General features: G+C 36.6%; 2 protein-coding genes across 2 annotated transcripts; one reads left to right on the forward strand and one right to left on the reverse strand.

Moving 5' to 3' along the window:
• The first annotated feature begins 76 nt into the window (after positions 1–76).
• On the forward strand, positions 77–13,218 carry prom2 (prominin 2). The gene is made up of 25 exons (XM_084390902.1): positions 77–206; positions 532–553; positions 725–1,006; positions 1,978–2,036; positions 2,565–2,770; positions 3,891–4,011; positions 4,637–4,700; positions 4,834–4,923; positions 5,099–5,295; positions 6,439–6,513; positions 7,051–7,114; positions 7,277–7,433; positions 7,580–7,732; positions 7,874–7,997; positions 8,155–8,243; positions 8,331–8,415; positions 8,502–8,645; positions 10,499–10,567; positions 10,650–10,742; positions 10,898–10,951; positions 11,584–11,664; positions 11,785–11,853; positions 11,951–12,040; positions 12,153–12,265; positions 12,355–13,218. The coding sequence occupies exons 3-25, from the start codon at positions 793–795 to the stop codon at positions 12,419–12,421; spliced, it is 2,478 nt and encodes an 825-aa protein (XP_084247028.1). The 5' UTR covers positions 77–206; positions 532–553; positions 725–792; the 3' UTR covers positions 12,422–13,218.
• Positions 13,219–14,544: 1,326 nt separating this feature from the next.
• Positions 14,545–18,322, reverse strand: hps6 (HPS6 biogenesis of lysosomal organelles complex 2 subunit 3). The gene has a single exon (XM_084391133.1). The coding sequence runs from the start codon at positions 18,071–18,073 to the stop codon at positions 15,596–15,598; it is 2,478 nt and encodes an 825-aa protein (XP_084247259.1). The 5' UTR covers positions 18,074–18,322; the 3' UTR covers positions 14,545–15,595.
• Positions 18,323–18,890: the final 568 nt, after the last annotated feature.

Consider the following 18,890-nt stretch of genomic DNA (forward strand, 5'->3'; position numbering starts at 1 on the left):
AACCCCCACCACCCCCCCTCTCTCTGTCTCTCTCGCTCGGTCCCTCCCATTTAGTCTTTCATTAATTTACTGCTTCACTCAATGCAGTTAAACTTCAGTGTTGACATCTGGTTTCTCTCAGAGGGATAAAGACATTGGATCTTAGACTACAGACTCAATTAAACTGAACTAAGAGGAACACACTCAACAAAAGCTGGACTTTAAAGGTAAAACAGGTACTATTCTAAAAGTTTTTGTGTGTTACCTGAACAATATAAGTTCTCTCTATCTCTCTCTAGCTTCCTCTCTGTACTTAGTTCTCAGTTGACCGTTTTTAGGTAAACAGTTTAGTTTCAATTCAGTTACACTGATCCGTTTAACCTGTCTATACTAAATTGAAGAGAGTGAAAGAGTGAGTTCTGCTTCTGTTATTAATATGTAAGAAATTGTACAACAAACGAGTTTGAAGGTGATTTTATTTGTCTAAAAATAATTCTGTGCTGCCTACAGAGCATTTCCATTCCTGACAATGTCTTTGTTTTTATACTTTAGCAAGGAGGATGTGTTTTACGATGTAAGTACAGCTGGCAGACGCTGCCGTTCATCTTTCTCTAATTTTTATTAGATTAATTAACGATTATTGCTGTAATTATAAGACAATGGTCATGCTTATGATGACTTGTTATGTTCTAAAGAAACTTTTAGTGGATAGACTAATTATTAAATGAGCTTTATCATCTCACAGGTGATGTCTGATGTCCATAAGAATCGATGACCTTAAAACTCACTGACTAGTGACTAGTGACTGAAAACATGAGGTCCAGAATGATAGCAGGTTTTTGGAGTGGCGTTTTGCTGTTTCTCTGCACATTTGTAAGCGGACAACCATCCTGTCCTGTAGAGACGATAAGAACAGAGCTACAAAATCCGAATGATAAACCTTCCCAGCTGACCTTCAACAGTGCCTTTATGTCTCCAATTGTAAATTCATTCCTGGGTTCAGTCCAGCCCAAGCCATTCCCTAAAGGTGAGTTCATGTAATGTAGTTTTGATCTATGTATTTGACAAAGGCGTATTCAGTACACACAGGAAATGTTTATTTTTATGTTGAGTAGTCTGTCATCAAAAGTTTGGTTATATATAGGCAAACAAGATGAATCAGACTGAATCTTCTGAGAGTGTAATGGCTGTATTAGACTCATTAGAGGAGGTTTATAGGCTGGCTTGATGCACATGGTTAGATAGTGCTCATTCAGGTGGGATAAATGCACTCAGTTAATTGTCAGAAACAAAAACCACTGTGCAAATGACCATGCAAATGTTCACGAGATTTGAATCAACACCCCTCCCCATTCCAAATACTTTGTTTACCTCAAAAATACGTTATTGCTGTGTACCTTTCAAGTAGAATTTATAGTAACAGTCTGGTTCACAAATGAAAAGGCAAACTTTTAGGTTAATTATTTCCTGTAAACTCACTGTATGCTGAAAAATATTGCATGACCTTGTAAAGTTCAAAACTGCTCATAAAATGATAACAATGTATCTTTGATCTATAATTATAGGATCAAACACGCACTAACACATCCCTTCCACAGTAATTTTTTTTTTATTCTAACAACAGAATGAAGCATTACTTCATAGAAATTCTGTGGAATGAAATATTACACTGTAGAATTGCCTATTCATCATCACGCATCAATAGAGTTTTATTGTGCCAAGTCTAATTTTCTACTTTGACTCAAGTTAAGTATTCTATTATAATACCTAGTAGCTGACATCAATAGCTATTTAGGGAAAGAAATCGTGAAATTAAGTATGCAAAATTGTGTTAATGTTATACAGTAGAGAGTTGCTAGAGCTTTGACCATGGCCACTTCATCACTGTTGGCCTCTGAGACTCTCAAAGCACAATCAAAATGCTGGAACACTGATTATGTGTTGTGTAAATGAATATTAAAAATAAATGTACAATGTTTTGAAATTGTTTCCCTGTAGATCTGCTGGTTGGATTTATAAAAGGCAGCGGAACCACAACAAATGATATGATTAAAGAGGTATGTAATAGAATTCACCTGCATGTAAATAAATAGTTTGATCATAAATAACACCTTAGTCAGATTTTTATTCAATAGATATTTTAAACTTCCTATGTAGAAGAATATGTCCAGGTGAGAGAAGCCCTTAAGTAGCATTGTTCGGGATGTAATACCTACAAAATATTTTACTTTTAATATCTTATATCATATATTCTGTTTAAGTGGAGATCAAAATGTGTAACTTGTTAGTCTTAATAATAAAAAAAAAAATTTCTCAGTAAATCTGTATAAGGATCTCGGACAGGTTTCTCAGGATTTTTTTTTTTTACCATAAGTAAATTACGTCAACAGCTTTATTTTGTTGTGTAAGCACTCACTATTTGCCAGTTTCGGTGGCTGATTTGATCTCACCATCAGACATGTTTTGGGTACACACTTGAGCAGAGCACATGAGCACACATACACCTATATGATGTCATCAAGAGTTTTTACTGAGTCATATACCCACACTAACCAACCTGTCTAACCTCTTTCACTTGTGGCAAGGTTTTGCTGTATGAGATAGGTTTCCTGGTCTGTGTAGCCATTGGGATCCTCTACATTGTCCTGATGCCTCTAATTGGCCTATTCTTCGCCTGCTGCCGTTGCTGTGGTAACTGCGGGGGCCGGATGCACCAGAAGCAGAAAACGAACATCCACTGCAAGCGAAGAAGCTTTTACTGCTCCACATTTATCATAACTGCACTAATTCTGTGAGCACCAGTTTGAGTTTAACATTTAGTGATCTTAAGACAAAAGCTTAATGTTTTTTTGATGTAACTGGTATATATTATCATGTGTTTTATGTAATATACACTCACCGGCCACTTTATTATGGTACAGCTGTTCAACTGCTTGTTAACGCAAATATCTAATCAGCCAATCACATGGCAGCAACTCAATGCATTTAGGCATGTAGACATGGTCGAGACAATCTGCTGAAGTTCACACTGAGCATCAGAATGAGGAAGAAAGGTGATTTAAGTGACTAAACGTAGCATTGTTGTTGGTGCTAGACGGGCTGGCCTGAGTATTTCAGAAACTGCTGATCTGAAATCTCTAGGGTTTACAGAGAATGGTCAGAAAAAGAGAAAATATCCAGTGAGTGGCAGTTCTGTGGGCGAAAATGCCTTGTTGATGCCAGAGGAGAATAGGCAGACTGGTTGGAGCTGATAGAAAGGCAACAGTAACTCAAATAACCACTCATTACAACCGAGGTCTGAAGAGGTTCAGATGGACTACAGCAGCAGAAGATACACCGGTGCCACTCCTGTCAGATAAGAACAGGAAACTGAGGCTACAATTCACATGGGCTCACCAACATTGGACAGTAGAAGATTGGAAAACCATTGCTTGGCTGGATGAGTCTCGATTTCTGCTGCGACATTCAGATGATTGGGGCAGAATTTGACGTAAAAAACATGAACAGCATGATTCCATCTTGCCTTGTATCAATGGTTCAGGCTGCTGGTGGTGGTGTAATAGTGTGGCGGATACTTTCTTGCCACACTTCGGGCTGCTTAGTACCAACTGAGTATCGTTTAAACGCAGTGGTGTAGCATCTGGATATGCAGGGTATGCACGTGCATATGGGCCCGAGCGGGTTGGGGGCCTGCAGCATACAGGGCCCCGGAAGGTGATTTTAATCTATCATGTCAATATGGACTAAAATCTCTGAGGAATGTTTCCAGACCCCTGTTGAATCTGACACGAAGAATTAAGGCAGTTCTGAAGGAAAAAAATGGGTTCCAACCCGGTACTAGCAAGGTGTACCTAATAAAGTGGCTGGTGAGTGTATATCAGTATGCTAAATTACTATGAATTGCTGTGCAGGGCAGGGAACGTTTGCATGTTCCTGAGCAGTACATACACTTCAGAGACTGTGATGGGCAGCTCCACAGAACTCAAAGACATCTTGGAGAATGTCAAAAGCTATATTACAACTGTTCCTGAGGTACATCATTCAGAAGGGAGAAGTGAAATGTTGTATGAAATACCATGTTATATGTCACACATTACCCTTTTACACTACCTTTCAAAAATACAGAAAAAAACAGTAATATTGTGAAATATTATTACAATTTAAAATAAGTATTTTCTATTTGAGTATATTTTAAAATGTAATTTATTCCTGTGATGGCAAAGCTGAATTTTCAGCAGCCATCAATCCATTCTTCATTGTCACATGATCATTCAGAAATGATTTATGCTGATTTGGTGAAACATTTAACAAGTAACTTTTCTTATTATTATAAATGTTGAAAACAGTTATGCTGCTTAATATTTTTATGGAAACAGTAATGCATTTTTTAGGATTCTTTGGTTGATAGAAAGTTCAAAAGATCCTTGTTTATTTTAAATAGAAATCTTTTGTAATGTTATAAATATCTTTACTTTAACTTTTGATCAATTTAATACATTCTTGCTGAATAAAAAAGCCTTAATTTTTTTCCATTTCTAGAATAGACACTGTTTAGGGTGATTTATCTTAACAAATTCAATTCAATTATTTCAATACTGAATTGAACTTAATGCAACTAATACATAATGGAAATTTTATACTTTTATTTCCTCAACAGCAAATCCGACAAGTGACGAATGAGAGCTCTACGACTGTGGATAAGGTTGAATACAACTTAAATGGTACGTCCCGTATCTCTCAAGACCAGAGTCAGAAATTAATAGGAGCTTAGGGCAATGTAAAAATTGTGGCTGTATTGCCAATTATTAAAAAAGTTATGTCTCACACGGAATTCCAATTTTTTTATTTCTATAGAAACAGGGTCTTTGCTTGGCAAATCGATCCAGAATGGTCTTAAAGGTGCCCTCGACCCAGCATTCACATCAATTAACGAAATAGCTAAAGGTTTGTACAGTATGCATATAAACATCAAATGATACAGCAGTCCACCCACCACAGTCTCTTTCTTTGGGAAACTCGCTCCATGAACAAGCCTGTGCTTCTTGACTCAACTTTGCAGCATTAATGAATCCATTGATTTTAAAATATATTTTGTTCTTCATGTATATGTGTGTTACAGTGGTAAATAGCACCAGCACTGGACTGCTTCAGCTTAATAAAACCTTGGATCTGTTGAAACCGAAGGTGGATGCACTGCAAGCTAATTTATCAGCAGTGAGGCAGCGGATTAACAACACTCTGCACATGTCAGACTGTGTAAACTGCACTTCCTTTCAGCCAGAACTGGACAAACTGTCATTGGATGGAAGTCTTGATGTAAGCTAAACCAGAGGTGCCATGGGAACAAACCAGTGACAAGTTCAGTGGGAAATTCTGTTATGGCTGTTCAGTGAAGCATCCTGCTTATATCCAGATTCCACGTCAGGCTTCGTGGTAGTTTCATGTTTAGCATTAAGAGCAAATAAATGCACAAACGTGGATGGATCATTACACAATAATTCTCACTTTCTTTGAAGCTCTAGACATTTAATGATTGTGGTCTCAGGTCAGTGATTGAAGCAGAGCGAGTTCTGCGTCAATCTCCTGGGGAAAACATAAGCACTACAAGAAAACCCAAACAATATTTTGGCTTAGATTACTTGACTACTATATAGCATTTTTCTAGAAGCACAGAGGACCAAATTGTATTACCAGTCATCTATGCACACAAAGGCACAAATGCTCTCATTGAAGGGAAGCAAGGACAGGAACAAAGAAACAAACAATAAGGAGTAACTCAAGACGTCATTGTTAACACATCAATGTTTACAAGCTCTTTCTCTTGGAAACCTAACTCTTACCTGGTCAAAATACATTTCCATAGACACAGGTTTTCTGTTGTAGAGAAAAATAAGAATGTGTCACTGTGAATGTGGATGTCAGCATAGTAGTGTGTGTATGTTCACAGCTTTTACTGCCCTCTAGTGTTTAATGTGGTGCTATGCTTGATCCTTCTTTTTGCAATGCTTGACAGTGACAGTCTTTTTTGAGACAACATTGAAAACTTAGGAGGACTATATTATAAGTATAGTTTATATGATTTTATATTATAAATCATGTACATTCAGAATACAGTCATATCAGTAGTTTAATAAAAGTTGATTTATTTTACATGGAGCAAGGTGATGTCATGTTTTACAGCAGCACTCAAGCTAGCATGAACACACACTGAAGTCAATGAGATATGAGTAGTTTTCATAGTCATGTGATCATGTGGAGATCACATGACTTTATAAAAAAATACTCATATATCATTTTCTTCAGTGTGTGGACTTCATGCATGCTTGAGTGCTGCTGTAAAAGCAAAAGGGGACATCCTGACATGTTTTTTTTTTCTTCACACCAGTTGTTATGCTGATGTTGTTGTGCAATTTATAATGAGATAATCTAATGACTTTGAATGTGTTTTGTCTTGCATAGTTTTCTGATCGTAATGATTTGAGGTCTGCTGTAGACAAGGCTATAAATGCTAATGTCACTGGACAGGCAGAAAAGGTTAGTGCCTTTTTTTCACAGGTATACATTTTCACTTCAGTGCATTTTTATACACACACAACACACACACACAGTTACCGTTCAGAAGTTTAGGGTTGGTATGATTCTTTTTAATGTTACAAAAGTCTCTTATGCTCACCAAGGCTGCATTTATTTGTTTAAAAAATAAGGTACAAACTGTTTAAAATGTTTAAAATGAAGAAAATCATTCTATAAATCTAATATGCTGATTTGCTAGTCAAGAATAATCAGTTAAAAACAGTTGTGCTGCTTATTATTTTGTAGAAACTGATTTTGAATTTAAATATAAATGAATGAATGAATATATGAATGTAAAATGAATATAAAAAGAACAGCATTCATTTTAAAACAGGAATCTTGTAATATTCTAGTAATAGTCTTTTGATCAGTGTAATGTGTTCTTGCTTAATATTCGTTTTTTCTTACTGACTTTAAACTTTTGAATGTACTGTATTGAACAGTTATGATGATTTTTTACTAACTATTGTTCAATGTCTACACATGTTTGTTTCCCAGGGTAGAGACTTTTTTGATAGTATTCCTCAAAAGGTGAAAACTCAGACGACAGCAAGTGTGATGTGTAAGTGTGTGTTGTTAATTGACCTTAAAGAGTTTGTTGCTTCTTTCTGGAGAATCTACTTCCACAAATGTTTGTTCACTGAAGGTTTAAGTAGTGTAATGTACTTGAAGTTGCTGATCCGTCTATTTGTTAAAGTGATCTTTTGTCTTGTGTCCTTTAAAGTGGCTAAGATCGAGCTTGACAACTTAAAAAAACAGATCTCAGGTGTGACTAAAGACCTTCCCCTTGATGCATTGGAGACTATTTCAAGACCATTAACTGACGTAAAGGATTTCATCTCAAAATATTCTCCAGAGATAGAGAAATCAAGTCAAATCAGGTACTTTCACAAAACTTAATTCCTATTTCCCATGATTCACTTTGTTTTCAAATACATTTTATTCAAATATATTTCAATTTTAACATTTACAATAATATCAAAGTGAAGAATAAACTTTGTTTGTGTGTGGGTGTGTGTGTGTATAGCCGGGCTATTGGATTGACCCTGAGCTGTCTGATTTTGCTGGTGGTGATCTGTAATATTCTGGGTCTGCTGCTGGGTACAGCTGGACTAAATGCTAGAGACAATCCCACTGAACGCTCCGGCACATCCAACTGTGGAGGAATATTCTTCATGGCGTGAGTACGATGTCAATGACTCCCCGGATTTGTGTTTGCGAAACAGGAGACTGTTGTCAGTGTACATTTGTTCTATTGTTATATATAGTACAATAAAATAACACGGTACACATACAAATACTTCCTCTTGTCTCATTTTAGAGGAGTAGGTTTTAGCTTCCTGTTCTCCTGGATCTTCATGTTAGTGGTGTTGATACTTTTCATAGTGGGAGGAAATACCCACACCTTGGTCTGTAAACCGTGGCAGAACAAGGAACTCATCCAGGTATTTCCAGAAACATTAACTCATTGTGTTTAAACATATGACTTTGACTAGTTGCTAGGAGTTAACCGTCTCTGGTAGTTTCCAGTAAATTAAAATTTTGCAGTAAAAGTATATGTATGCCAGCATATTTGGTAATCAATCATATTGTGTTTCATAGGTTATTGACACTCCAGGGCTGATTCAAGGGTTCGATTTGGCCAAGATTCTGAATTTGAAAACAAACCTGAGCATTGTTAATGTGTACAGGTACATCTCACAAGGCAGTATGACTGATGGCTGACATATTTGCATAATTTGCCCAATATAAATAAATCTTTTTTATTTTATTTCTAGTGATTGTCAAAATAATAAGCCCCTGTGGACCACATTACATCTGAATGAGGTCTTCGACCTAAATAATATGTTAAATGTTTCAAAGGTGAGAATTTATTACCTCTACTTGTCTATATGCCAGTGCATTACTTATTGGACACTAATAGCTCAGCCTTCTGATTTTCTCAACAGTACGAAAGGCAGATTTATAAGACCTTTGAGGATGCAAACATCAACATTGCAACCATCACTGTCCTCAGTCCGGAGGTAAAGTCCCAGCTATACAACTTCTCTAGCAGTGCCAGCACTATGAACTTCAGCAACATTATACTGCAGGTAAACTACACTTCACTCTCAAATAGACTAGCGCATACTGTTTGTGAAATTAAATAAAGAATAATTTAATAAAGGGTACATAAAGGCCTTTCTTTTTACTAAGCATTATCCGGAAAAACTAAATCTGGCCAAAATATATGTATGATTTAGGGCTGTAGCTATCGATTATTTTAGTAATCGAGTATTCTACGGATTATTCCATCGATTAATCGAGTAATCGGATAAAAAATTCTGGTAATAAAAATAGATCCAAGTGAACAACAGCCTTTAAAATTACTTAAAGACAAATAGGTAACACTTTACAATATGGTTCATTAGTTACTAAGAATGAACAATATTTATTTCTACAGCATTTATTAATCTTAGTTCATGTTAATTTCAACATTTACTAATACATTATTAAAATTAAAGGTTGTATTTGTTAACATTAATGTAGTGAACTAACATTAACAAACAATAACAAGGCTGTATTTGTATGAACAAATGTTAGTTACAAATGTAGCTATTGTTCATTGTTAGTTCATGTTGATTAATACATTAATGTTAACTAATGAGCCTTATTGTAGTGTTACCCAAATAATAACCAAATAATAACAAGCAATAATTATTGGTTCAAATAAAGTATCAAAGTAATCATATGGGTTTTATTGAACAACGCTGTTAAAATACACCATGTAAAATATATGATAACTAATAAACATAACATTTAATTCAAATGTCAGCTTAATCTTTCATATTTGGTCACTTCTGTACGATAGAAATGCAACAGCTGCCGTAATTTCTTGAAAAGAACATGTGCACGTCAAAACATGCAAGCAGTGCAAGGGTTAAACTTTTATTTTGAAATCGCGATGAACAACAATTCGCACATGAGAATATATGCGATTGCGAATATATTTCTGAATATATTCAGAAACATACTTATGTATTCTCCTGTGTTGGCGAAGATTTATAAATGAGCTGCGTTACGAATCTTGTGAAACGGCGCAGACTGCGTGCAGATGAACGTTATAAGCCACACAAATTCACAGCACGCAGAGATGGAGTTTGAGAAACCCGAGATGCTCCACGCATAAATGATGACAGTAAGTTACTATGAAACACGTGTACGGGGTTTTGCGTTCCCAAATGCACATTATTGGAAACTAAACAGCACATGCAGAGACTGAGTATGTGTGGAGCAGCGTTTACTGTGAACGGAGCTGAGGTACTTTTAACACAATCTGCACGCATGTAAATAATTAAACCGTCATGCTTCTCTGTGGGAGAAAAAAAACAGCGCATATATTTATTTAACTTAATCATAGCCTTTGTGATTTCAGGATATCATGATTGTAAACAGTTAAATATATCGCGTAGCCTTAGAAAACTGTGTAGCCTAATAATGCGGTTCATGGACTCTAGTCTGTGGAATGCGCCACTTCCGGTATTTTGCCGGTTACTCGACACGGGTAAATTGCAATCGAGGATTTTTTAAAATCGAGTACTCGACTTTAATCGAGGAATCGTTACAGCCCTAGTATGATTATTTATTTTATATATATATATTTTAATATATATATACACACACACACATATAAATACTTACTAAATGTACTTCAAGTTGCAAGAAAATATTGATAATCTTATAATTTAATCTTAAAATCTTTTTGAGGAAAGCAAAATAATATAAATAAATATATATATATATATATGGTTAAAAATATATGAGAAAATGTAAGATTTATCGAAAATAATGTATATAAGTGATATATTTATGGCCATTTTATTGTGCATTTTGAAATCCATTTAAAATCTGAAAATATATACTTGTAAAGTGAGGCTGGTAATTATTTTATTCTTTCATATTTTAGATTAATGATGTATCAGAGACAAATCTGAGCTCAGCAGCAAAACGTCTGGATGACTTGGCTGGTAAACAGGTGAATTTTACTGTCTTGTTAACAACCTCCTGCTCTGGAGTAAGACTGATGTGAATCACATAGGCTTATTTGTGTCTTTCAGTCAAATACAAATATCAGTGAGCAACTGCGTGGGGAAGCTAAAGATCTGCGAGACATCCAGACTGACATCACGTCCAACATTATGCCTTTGCTGGTGTGTTAACACAAACAAAATACCTTGTTCAGAATTTTAAATCCAACTAATTGTGACGTTATCATTAGGAAAAAGTGAATATTAATATCAAAGTGTTCTTCACTAGTTTGCATCAGTTTGGTTTACTGTGACCTTCATCCTTTTCCTCTTTGCAGCTGGAGCTGAATGCTACCATTAAGAATCTCAGCGCAGTAGCATCACAAATCAATGTAAGTAAACACTAGAGTTATCATATCTGTTTGACTCACTGCCTAGAATACAATATATTAGTATTCAAAACAATTTCATTAAAGACTCCATGAAATATGATGATTTGGTCATTTTATCACTGTTCACTAGCATATACAGTACAGTTTGAAAGTCAATTCTTTTTTAAATTAAATTATTTATTTTTTTCAGCAAGAATGCATGAAATTGATCAAAGGTGACAGTTACTAAAATTACTATTTCAAATAAATGCTGTAATTTTCTATCCATCAAAGAATATTGAAAAAAACTGTATCACGCACGGTTTCCACAAAAAAGAAAAAACTTTTTTCAACATTGATAATAATAATAAATGTCATCACAGGTATAAATTAGAATTTAAAATATTGACATAAAAAACTATTACTTTAAATTGTTATAATATATTACAGTTTTACAATATTTTTGTTCAAATAAATGTTGTATGAGTATAATGATAAGTACTAAACAAAACTATAACCATGCAGATATATATATATATATATATATATATATATATATATATATATTTTTTTTTTTTTTTTTATCTTTATAGCCATAATTTAAAAATGCACTTACAGTATCTTCTAATTTCTTCTCTTCATTCATTTTGTAGGCAACTGTGGAGGATGTTTTTAAAAATGTTGGTTATGCTCAGGATGTCCTGAACTACAACATATCACAAATAGTGAAAAATGTGAGTGCAAAATCAATGCTATATTTAGCTAAATCATCTGTCAGGATGTTTACTGTATGTAAAATGATGAAGCAATCTACGGGGTGTCTTAAAATAATAATTGCCGCTTCTTTCCTGCAGGAGAGCATGTCATTCATAGACTGTCAGCTGAAAATCTTTCATGCATATGTTAGCTGGGCAAATCAAACGGTATATATTTGTCTTTATTAATATTCAAGTTGCCAACTATTTGAATGATTATTAATATTTATAGTTATTAATATTACTGTGTTGTATTCTGTGTCAGATCACAGAGAGGATGGGTCGCTGTGGGCCTGTAGCTGCGGCATTAGACAGATCAGCGGATCTTCTTTGTAAACACCTGGTGGGATCTTTGGTAAGAATCTTTTGGCCTCTTTTTCTTTTTTATAGTGCTGATGAATTTGTAAGTGCTTATGCAGTTGCCATCTAAAAAACCCTTAACAAACGATGTCCTGTCTGTTCCCCAGAATGCCTTCTGGTTCAGTTTGGGCTGGTGTATGTTATTCCTGATCCCCAGCATCATTTTCTCAGTTAAACTGGCCAAGTACTACCGCAGGATGAAGTATTCAGATGTTTATGAGTAAGATATCTTATTTGTTTCCTAAATGTAAGGCAGATCATTTTTTACGCATGGATTAATTCAGTGTCTCCTTATTTCTCTTTTTAAAGGAACAATAACATCAGGATGCATTCTTTCCCAAAGGCCCACATAAAACCTGAATTATTTGGAAAATGAGAAACAACCACCTTTTACATACTTACATAAATAAAAACGACAGTAAAAGTTTGATTTACACACGCCGACCGACACAATAAATTTACAATGGTGGACAAATTATGCAGCCCTTAAAGGGACATGGTGATATGAGATAGGAGAAAAAACTATGTCAATGCTTTTGCATTCCCTTGCAAATATTTTGCGTTCCCCCGAGAAATGTGCGTTACCTCACAAAACGTTTGCTTTCCTTGAGAAACTATGCATTCACTCGCAAAGAACGGAAAAGTTTTGCGAGCGAACGCCAAGTTTCTTGGGGGAACGCTAAAGCATAAAAAAAATACAAAATTCCATCACTATGTTCCATTAGGGGCTCTGCAATAAAGAATGTAGAAAATGTAGTAGGCTACTTTTAAGTGCTGTAGAGACTGTATCCTTGTGTCAAATTATTTCAGCACTTATTTCAGCAAAAGAACAACTTTACTGTTACAAATGTGATGTTTTTTTATTATAAGGGATTAATGGGAGGTCAAGTTTTAGAAAGCACTTTATGAGGTCCTGCAGGCATTGAGATTTATTTATGCCATTTTTTCAATAAGAAATTATATGTTAGATATATACTGATGACATTGTACAGTGGTTTATTTAAAAAAAAAAAAAAACATTTCTTTCTGACTGTTCTAATGAGGAATTAGCAGACAGTGACTGTTTAAACCATCTGACAATGGCTTCGTTTTGAAGAGGTGACCTGTTAAACATTTCTTTCATGTCATGTGTTAATCACAATAGTAATAAAAGATGCTCGCACTACCCTGCTGAACTTGTTTGTTTGGTGTAAACTAAAGCATCACTTGCCACTCTCTGTCTTGCCAACCCGTATAGAAACCCTTCCTCCAGTCCACCCTACATCACGTGAACGAGGCCTTACGGTATGGTGCAGCTGCCATTACAAAAGTGTGCCGATCAGAGTGAAGTACTAGAGCAGTGAAACATGCATTCCACGCATATCTGTGCTGCTTAGGGGAGAAAACCAGCAATCATGGGATTAAATATTTAGTAAAGTGATAGTATACTACCTTTCAAAAGCACTTATGTCATATAAAAGGGTATGATTTAAAAGCATACCATTGCTCAATATTATGGCTAGTAATTAGCATTTGGATTAGCAAGTGCCAGAGATACTTAATAGACATGCACTACGAGAGGCCATGAAACTATTTTAAATCTAATCCACATGCACTCTCATGCTATGTCTATGTAGGGTGTGAGAAAAATTATTACAAGGCCGTTACATTATTACAGTGATTCTTGAGACATGTTAAAGGTTACAGAACAGAAAAATAGTTTATGTACAGATAAATCATTTTGAATTAATCTGCAGAATATGTCCAGATGCATCTATTTACATTCCACACAAAAAATACACTACCTTTCAAAGTTTTGGGTCAGTTCTTAATGTTTTTGAAGAAGTCTCTTATGCTCACCAAGGCAATTTATTTGATCAAAAATACAGTAAGAACTGTAATAATGTGAAATATAATTACGATTTAAAATAGCTGTTTTCTATTTTAATATATTTTAAAATGTAATTTATTCTTGTGATGGCAAAGCTGAATTTTTAAGCAATCATTACTGTGTCACATGATCCTTCAGAAATCCTTATAATATGCTAATTTTGTGAAAACAGTTATTTTTATGGAAACTGCTGATTTTTTTTTTTTTCAGGATACTTTAATATAACATTTATTTAAACATAAATATATTTTACTGTTACTGTTTCTTTTACTTTATTTGACTTTTGAATGATGGCTCAGAAAACTCAGTCAACCCCAATATTAGTAAACACTTGTGGATCACAAAGAGAAAAATAGAAGTGTTTCAGCTCTCCAAATATAACTAGCTATGTCGCATCAATTCAGGGCAGCACAAGCCTGTCCAATGTGACTGAGTTTGAAGCTGGTCACTGTATAATAGAATTGAGTTCAATTGAATTTAAAGCAGTGCCGTGAATGCTGCTGCTGAGCCCAGAAGGAATGCAGAGGGTGGGGCTGTACAGACCTAGCAAGTTTACAAAGCTTTTCATTGGAAACACATCAGAATCCCCCTCTCCGACAACACAACCATAACATACAAAGGACAGCAGAAGTCTGAGACACTTTAGTTCAGAAAGAGACCTGAAAATGAATGGCAGCAATACATGAGTCATATTTAATTGCTTCCTACAATGATAAAATCCCTGTGGTAGCACTAAATACAAGAGCAATCCTGAAAACACGCAAGGCATTTAACATGAAATTTCCAAATCTAAATAGTCAGATGCATCAGCATGCACATTACATTTTATATTACTGTACATTTTTATTAATGACTACAACAATTCTTAGCTTAGGTCTTCCACGTGATTTTCATAAAATAGTAATTACACTAGCATATGATGACAAACTGTAGTGTCAGTAGAATTTTTTGTTTGTTATGCTAGGGGTTTATAAAATAAATTATCTAGAGCATGAAATGTGAATAATGCTTAGTCATCTCCAAAAGGATCAGAGTAACAGCATGCCTTCATGTGATGACTCATTAAAACGACACATCTGAAGGTTATGAAAAAGAAAAATACTGTTTAAAAAACACCACAGACATGTAAGATGAAATGCAGCATACAAAGTAAACATAAAAACAACATATATTACTTTCAATATCAGGAATAATTAAAGCAGTAGTTAAACATCTGTGAATTGCAGTAAATACTGTACAATTGTAATAATTAAGGAAATGTTATCTGATCCGAAGAAGCGCCATAATTCTGTTTAGACCATGCAAGGTACATAATAATTCTTAAAGGTACAGTTCACCCAAATATGATAATTTTGTCATCATTTACTCACCCTCATGTCTATCCAAACCTGCTGAACTTTCTATCTTCTGTAAAATACGAAAGAAGATCTTTTTTTTTTTGGCAATACAGAGAAAGTGAATAGGGTTTGTTTTGGACCCCATTGACTTTCATTGTATGGACAAAAAGTTCTTCCAAATATCTTTTCTTATCTACAGAAGATAGAAAGTCATACATGTTTAGATACAACATGAGGGCGAGTTCATGTTTGGGTGATCTTTAATAACAGTCTATAGAAAGGTTTTAGACATGATTTGTGAGTGGGAAAGTCAGACCAGGCTGGCTCTGGACGTCACTTTAGATCAAGAGGAAGTCCTCAGGTCGGTTTCCTTGTGTTCAGCATCTCTGGAGAGTCCCTTTGGCTGGCGTGGAGGCGTGAGTGGAGGAACTGTGGGTGACTGAAGAATATCTGCGTACCTGTGGCTAGGTTTGGTCTCCCTTTGGAGAACTTTTCTGAGAAGCGGTTTCAAAAGCCCAATGGTGACCTGGCTGCCGTGAGCTTCGAACGGTCCCGAGTTCTGCGTCGAATCCGGCAGGTTTTTCAGGACGATATTAAGTATGCTCGTCACAGTCATGTCCTCTGGACAAAGAGTCCACAGCAGGTCCAAATAAGGGTCCAGGTCTCTATGCTGCGACACTTCGCACAGCAGAGCGCTGAAAATCTCTTTGTTCAGAAGCGGGCTCTTCCGGCAGAACCTCTCAGCTACTTGTGTCACCCGTTCCCACTGGCTTTGTTCGATGAGAATCCGCAATGCTTGCATTATCGCTTTAGGCCTCTCGCTGCACAAAAGCAGCTCCACTTCCAGGTGTTGGTTGGACCCTTTGCAAGGGAGCACAGTCAAGGCCCGTTTATAGAGCGGCAAACTCTCAGAGCTCTCCTTCGCACCATAACTCCACGAAGATGTGGAGGTCGTGCCCATCTGCTGTTGTGCCAATTCCAGAAACCTGGGGAGCCAGCTGGGCTGGAATTTGAAGATGGAGTGGCACAAGAGCTCAAAAACAGGCAGGTTCACCGTAGTGTGTTTCTGCTGACCGTTGCAGTGAGCAAAGTTCGCTGTGGGTTGCACAGGGCTGAGGATGATTTTCCACAATTCAGCGGGAGCTTTAGAAGACAATGATCCCTCACCGTTGCACCTCAGATGCAGAACCGCTTTCACGGCGTGCCAGGAATAAGTGGGAAAGAGTTGGAAGATGCTGTTCAGGTATTGAAGATTCTCCCTCTCTAGCTCTCCGCCAAGCAGCCGGCAGATCTCCTGCTGCACCAAGGTTTCACAATAGTTCGCTAGATCTTTCTCAGAAGCCTTCACCATTGACGTTTTGATGTCCTCTAGCAAAACGAGACTCCTAAGTTCTGATTCGAGCGAGCTCATGAGCCTTTCTTGACCCGAGGAATGTTTCTCACCAGTTTTGGTCTTCTGGTTGCTGAGGTAATCCCTGAGGATGGCAGCCAGCGATATGGGAGCTTGAAACATCCCACCTTTTTTGAGCTTCTCCACCGTGAGCTGTGTGCTGCTTAGACTTCTTTGCTGATAGTATTTGCACGCCTCCTCGAAAACAGCCTCAACCAAGAGTGCACTTGAGTCTTCTGAATGTGTCGGAGAAGGCTTCTGTGTTTGCGTGACCACAAACAACCCGGTCTCTGACAGCATTTGCGGAGAGTGACTGTCCAAAGAGTTTACGAAGAGAAGACCTTCTGTTTTCAGACTTATTCTCTCTAATTCCAGGCCACATTTGGTGTCAATTAAGAAGAGGGTCCTGCCTATTGTTAGTGCCAGGACTTCACTATACATATTCAGGCTGTTTTGGGTCCCACTAGCACTTAGGCAATTATCAGGAAGTTTGTATATGTTGCGAAGACAGCCATCCCTCTTCATAATGCATACCCAACCAGTGCTAAGGAGGAGGAGGAGGTCTCCACATCCAGTGGGAGAGAATCCACAGATATCTGGAGGATTTAGTGTGGGTAGAAGGCCAATGAAGTCTGTAACAAGCCTTTTGAAGTCTGATTCTTTGCTCGAGCTTTTCATAAGTGTGCAACTACAGGCACTATGCACTTTAAAGGTGTCATGTTCAGGTGACCATACAAGGAACACTTTTGAAACACCCACTGAAGAGTTTTCCCGCATGTCTGGGAGCAGATAGACCAAATCCCCAGAACTGATGGTCGTATATCGAGGATTATTATGCAATGCAATTTTCACATTTCCCAAACTGACACCTCCCTCATTAACTTCTACAGTCTTTTTGCAGATACAGAACCTGAAGTTGCTGCACACACTACTGGAGTTCTCAGATGGTGGTCGCTCCTCACACCATATGATGAAATTCTGACACATAGACACAGAAACTACTTTTGCACGAGGGCTGTTACACAGATCCACAGTCTGGAGCAGATGCCAGCCTGATCTGCTCTCAAGGAATTTCCAGAATTCCACTTTTCCATTCTCAAAAATCACTCCCAACACAGAGGCTGCATCATCTGGTTTGCTTTGAGGGATATAAATAACATCCACTATAGGAACATTTCGAGTTAGCACTAAATCAACGTGCTTTTGGCATTGCATTAGATGGGCTCGCTGATATTTGTCATATGTCATAAGACCACTCTTGGGCTGACGCACAATGACATGAATGTGACGTCCATCTGGACTCAGACGCACATCGGACAGGCAGTTTTGAGTAGAGATGTTGGAGTATTCTCGTTTAAAAAACTCCTTTAGATCCTTTCCTTTCGTGAAATCGCCGAAATCAGTCACTTGTTCCAATGCGAGTAGCGTCATGTTTGCTGAAATGTCGATCTGTAATAGGAAGCACACGATGCGCGTGAAAACACTTTCAGTTTGGACCAGCGATCATCCACAATCTCCTTGAAACATGTCCAGCGCTTATTTCACGCGTTAACTCCATCATATGACGATGTCATATCTATACAGTCCATAAATTCTGCGAAATACACATATATTTCCCTTGTGCTGTCTGTTTCTCTCCCACTCCTCCTGACATCACGAGTTTGTTAATTTCCGGAATCTAATGGCAGTGTTTCAAAACCTAGTGAGCCCACTATCCAGGCAACATTATTGAGCAACAACGATCGCGACTATGATAGCCAGAAATCATGTCTAGGTAGGCAGCTTAACTACATTTTTAAACACGTCCTATGCGTTGTTTTTATTTTTTTATTTTGCTCTGTTGAAGGGAGGAGTTTCATTCATCACTCTGCATCTATATAATTACCTACATCATATAAAACGTTATATATATATATATATATATATATTTTTTTAATCTACCTACTGTGTATGTGTGTGTAAAATCATAATCTCAGTTCACGTCTGCACAATCACATTTGTATTCAAGGATCAATAATAGCCTTTCCAATTTGCTAAAAAATACAAACTCGCAACTTAAGAGTCTTTCATTCTGTAAAAATGTGTATCCTGAAAATCTATCAACTGAATTGCTCAGTAATGACGTGATTTGTAGGCCAACAAGGGAGGCTAATTCACCACAGAAAAATTACTGTGGGTTTTTAGATTGGTTTATGGTTTTTCGATACGAGTAAATTAATGTTTGTGGTTAACAATACTCGAAAACTTT

This window comes from Rutilus rutilus (assembly GCF_951802725.1).
Source record: "Rutilus rutilus genome assembly, chromosome: 20".
NCBI classification, from domain to species: Eukaryota; Metazoa; Chordata; class Actinopteri; order Cypriniformes; family Leuciscidae; genus Rutilus; species Rutilus rutilus.